Source organism: Apaloderma vittatum, unplaced genomic scaffold (assembly GCF_000703405.1).
Source record: "Apaloderma vittatum isolate BGI_N311 unplaced genomic scaffold, ASM70340v1 scaffold25738, whole genome shotgun sequence".
NCBI classification, from domain to species: domain Eukaryota; kingdom Metazoa; phylum Chordata; class Aves; order Trogoniformes; family Trogonidae; genus Apaloderma; species Apaloderma vittatum.
This window is the reverse complement of record NW_009730592.1, coordinates 1-3739: the sequence shown is the minus strand read 5'-3', so window position 1 is coordinate 3739 and position 3739 is coordinate 1. Positions and strand designations below refer to the sequence as shown.

Here is a 3739-nt window from a genome sequence, read left to right as displayed (position 1 = left end):
GAGATGAACGGGGAGAAGGAAGGCACGAAGGGGACCGAAGAGTTTCGACCCGGCGAGGAGTGTGGGGAGCGGGATCAGAAGAAGGCTCAGGAAAAAAAGAAAGCCAAAGGCCTAGGTAAGAGGTTCCCTGCTCCGGCGGTGCCACCAGCCTGAGAACTTCAGTCCAGTCGTTGATTTTATACTGCACTGACTGCCCTCACTGAAACAAGTGCCTTGGGGGTGTGACGTGCTGCAGCGTTTGGGAACGACGCGGCATTGTGTTTTGCGCGGAGCGCTGCAGCGGCCCTGACTGCTCCTGGATTCTGCCGCAGGCTCTGAACTCTGCGGCTTTCTCTTCTCTGGACACAACTCTCTCTCTAACCAGCCCAGTGGTGGTTTCCCTCTCTGCAAACCAGGTCTCTCCCCAGCTGCTTCAGTTGTTCACCTGCTGCAGGCGGTGAAATGTGTGGGGCAGGGAGCAGATGCGAGAGCTGGGAGCTCTGGCCCAGGGCAGGCAGGGCTCTGAGACCTGGTTTGTCTCTCCTGCCTTTGCCCTTGTAAACCAGAACTCTGTGTGAGGGGTTTTACCTATTTTAATTCAATGCCTTGTTCCAGGCAAAGAAATCACTTTGCTGATGCAGACGTTGAACACACTGAGCACGCCAGAGGAGAAGCTCGCAGCGCTGTGCAAGAAATACGCTGAGCTGGTGAGTGCTTATTTCTGTTGTGGGCTCTGGGGCTCGGGTAGGACACTGCAGCAGCGAGCACAGGAGCTGCCTGAGGAGACAGAATATGGCTGTAGATATTTGTATTTTTTTTATTCTCGGTGTTGCTGCATCTGTGCCCTTTGTTCCCCTGTCCTAGCTGGAAGAGCACCGTAACTCCCAGAAACAGATGAAGATCTTGCAGAAGAAGCAGACGCAGCTGGTGCAAGAGAAGGATCACCTGCAGAGCGAGCACAGCAAGGCCATCCTGGCCCGCAGCAAGCTGGAGAGCCTGTGCCGCGAGCTCCAGAGGCACAACCGCACCCTCAAGGCAAGTGTCTCCTGGGCACGACTCCAAGATCTGCTTCATCCCGAGCGCTTGGATCGCTTGCTGGGAGCCCTTTTGGCAAACTTACCTTCACCAATCTTGCCAGCCAGGGCAGTGCTTTAATTCTGGTATTAAGCCATCATTATCCGCAGTGCCTGAGTGTTATTTAAGGGTGTGTTTGCTGGAGAAAGGGAGGGAAAAGCCCAAAGTCCCTTCTATAAGCAACAGTGGGTGGCTAAGCGGGTTCAGAGCATCGGTTTGGGCCGTTTGCTCCCCAGCACAGAGGCTGACGCGTCCCTGCTGTCTCTGCCCGCCCCCACACAGGAGGAAGGTGTCCAGCGCACACGGGAGGAGGAGGAGAAGCGGAAGGAGGTGACATCCCACTTCCAGGTGACACTGAACGACATCCAGCTCCAGATGGAGCAGCACAACGAGAGGAACTCCAAGCTGCGCCAGGAGAACATGGAGCTGGCGGAGCGGCTCAAGAAGCTCATCGAGCAGTACGAGCTGCGGGAGGAGGTGGGTCGGGGTGGGAGACCCAGCGCGGGGCTGCTCTGGTGTCCTGCCCACTAGAACATGTTTCTGCTGCCAGAGGGGAGAAGGGGGCTCTGGGATCTTCCCAAAATGTGCTGGTGACTGGTAGTATTTCTCTCGGCAGCACATTGATAAGGTGTTCAAACACAAGGACCTGCAGCAGCAGCTGGTGGATGCGAAGCTCCAGCAGGCGCAGGAGATGCTGAAGGAGGCAGAGGAGAGACACCAGCGGGAGAAGGACTTTGTAAGTCTCACGGCAGTTCTGCAAGGCTTGGGAGCACTCTGCTTTTTGCCCTGTTCCTCTCTGGAGGTTCATTACTGTCGTATCCCAGAGCATAGATGCCAGGTGTGGTCAAGCCGTCCTCCTGCCCCCCCAGCAGTGACCGCTCCTGCAGCGGCTCAGGGAGTGAGGCTGGAGCCCTGCTCTGCTCCTTGTGTTTCGCTGGACCCCCTCCCACCTCCAGCTGCTGCGCAGGGGCGTGTTGAGAGCCTTCCCTGCTGGCAGCCAGGTCACTGCTTTTGCTCTTCCCGTAGCTGCTGAAGGAAGCCGTGGAATCGCAGAGGATGTGTGAGCTGATGAAGCAGCAGGAGACCCATCTCAAGCAGCAGGTGAGTTGCCCGGTCTGTGCGCTCAGCCTGGTTATTTGTGGGTTTGTGGGGGTTTTTTCTTCCTCCCTAAGCAGAGAACAACCCAAAGTTTTTTCCTTAATCTGGAAAATGGAGGGCCAGGATGGCTCCTGGGTTTGGTATTGGTGAGCCTGTGTCAGCGTGGTGTGAGCTGAGATTTCCTGCAGCAATTCTGCCTTCTGGGGTGAAAGGGGCCTCGGTTTTGACCAGCGCTGGGAGCAGTCGCGTGACCCTGCCTGACTGAATCACACCCCGCAAGCGCCTCTGGCCCAGGCTGGGAGATGTTTGCAGAACACATCAGTCCCTGAGCATGTTTCCCTAGGAAAGAATTTTTCCACATTCCCCAGTTGGCAGAGCTGCTCCCTGCTGCCAGTTTGCTGAAGTCCAGTCACAAGATGACTCGCTCAGTTCTTGGCTGGCATCTCCCCTCTCCTGGGGAGGGCTGTCAGGAGGTGTGCGGTGAGCAGTGAGGAGCCGTAACCCTCTCTCTCCCCACAGCTGGCTCTCTACACGGAGAAGTTTGAAGAATTCCAGAACACCCTTTCCAAAAGCAGTGAAGTGTTCACAACATTCAAACAGGAGATGGAGAAGGTGGGTAACATTTTTGTTGCCCGGCAGAGCTTGCCTGGCACTGCCTGTCTCTCGTCAATGCTTCTGTGAGCTGGAAGAGCCACAGCTCTGTAGTTCTGTTTCGTTTTGCTGATATTCAAGTCAGCCACGTGCTGGCTGCTCCTAGAAGGTTGGTACCATCCTTGTGTGGTGACTTCTGTGTCCCACCTGTGTCAGAACAAGCAGTGCTACCCCACCTCCTGGTTTGGGGTCACCTGGTCAGTGTTCCCCACCGGTGAGGCCGACTGCAGTGAGACGAGGAGATGATGTCCCTGTCTGTGCTGGGGTAGTGGGTGCCCCTTTGAGGACACGTGTGAGGTGCCTGTAGCTTATTTGCTCCTTTTTTTGTCACCATGACTCTGCAGATGACGAAGAAAATCAAGAAGCTCGAGAAAGAGACCACAATGTACCGCTCGCGCTGGGAGAGCAGCAACAAGGCTCTCTTGGAAATGGCCGAAGAGGTGAGGAGGAGGCTCTGGCTGGGCTGTGCCGAGGCAGCTTGAGCCGCGGGGCCGTGTCTTGGGTTGGGCAGAGCTGAGAGACACTGGGGGGTTGTGGTTTTCCCTTCAGCTCGATTCCCTTCCCCGTGTGTGGTGGTAGGAGCCCCGTGTCCCGTGGCTGAAGTGATGGTTAATTAGTGCAGAGAGGTGTGGAAGAAGTCAGACAGTCTCAGTGACACTTGGCCTCAGAAAGAGAGAAGCAGTGACAACGACATGTTTGATGCCAGATGTTTGCTTGGTCACGAGTATTTTTCCCCTCGAGCTTCCCTTTGAGGTTTCATCTCTCCCTTTCTGCCTCTCTGTCCCCGATGTGGCAGAGCCTGAACTGCCTCTCTATTTGCAGAAAACCCTTCGCGACAAAGAGCTGGAAGGGCTTCAGGTGAAAATCCAGCGCTTGGAGAAACTGTGCCGAGCCCTGCAAACGGAGCGCAACGACCTCAACAAGAAGGTGCAGGACC

The 3739-nt window shown here is 55.9% G+C and overlaps 1 protein-coding gene across 1 annotated transcript in view; it reads left to right on the top strand.

The window, feature by feature from the left end:
• Positions 1 to 3735, top strand: part of LOC104278022 (alpha-taxilin-like) — a gene marked incomplete at its 3' end in the record, with an annotated part of 5086 nt that extends 1351 nt beyond the window's left edge. The window contains exons 3-11 of the mRNA XM_009874865.1: positions 4 to 115; positions 595 to 686; positions 844 to 1014; positions 1336 to 1530; positions 1670 to 1789; positions 2080 to 2154; positions 2671 to 2763; positions 3147 to 3242; positions 3625 to 3735. Of these exons, the coding sequence (XP_009873167.1) occupies positions 4 to 115; positions 595 to 686; positions 844 to 1014; positions 1336 to 1530; positions 1670 to 1789; positions 2080 to 2154; positions 2671 to 2763; positions 3147 to 3242; positions 3625 to 3735 (1065 nt within the window). The remainder of the gene's footprint in view (positions 1 to 3; positions 116 to 594; positions 687 to 843; positions 1015 to 1335; positions 1531 to 1669; positions 1790 to 2079; positions 2155 to 2670; positions 2764 to 3146; positions 3243 to 3624) is intronic.
• Between the last annotated feature and the right edge of the window lie 4 nt (positions 3736 to 3739).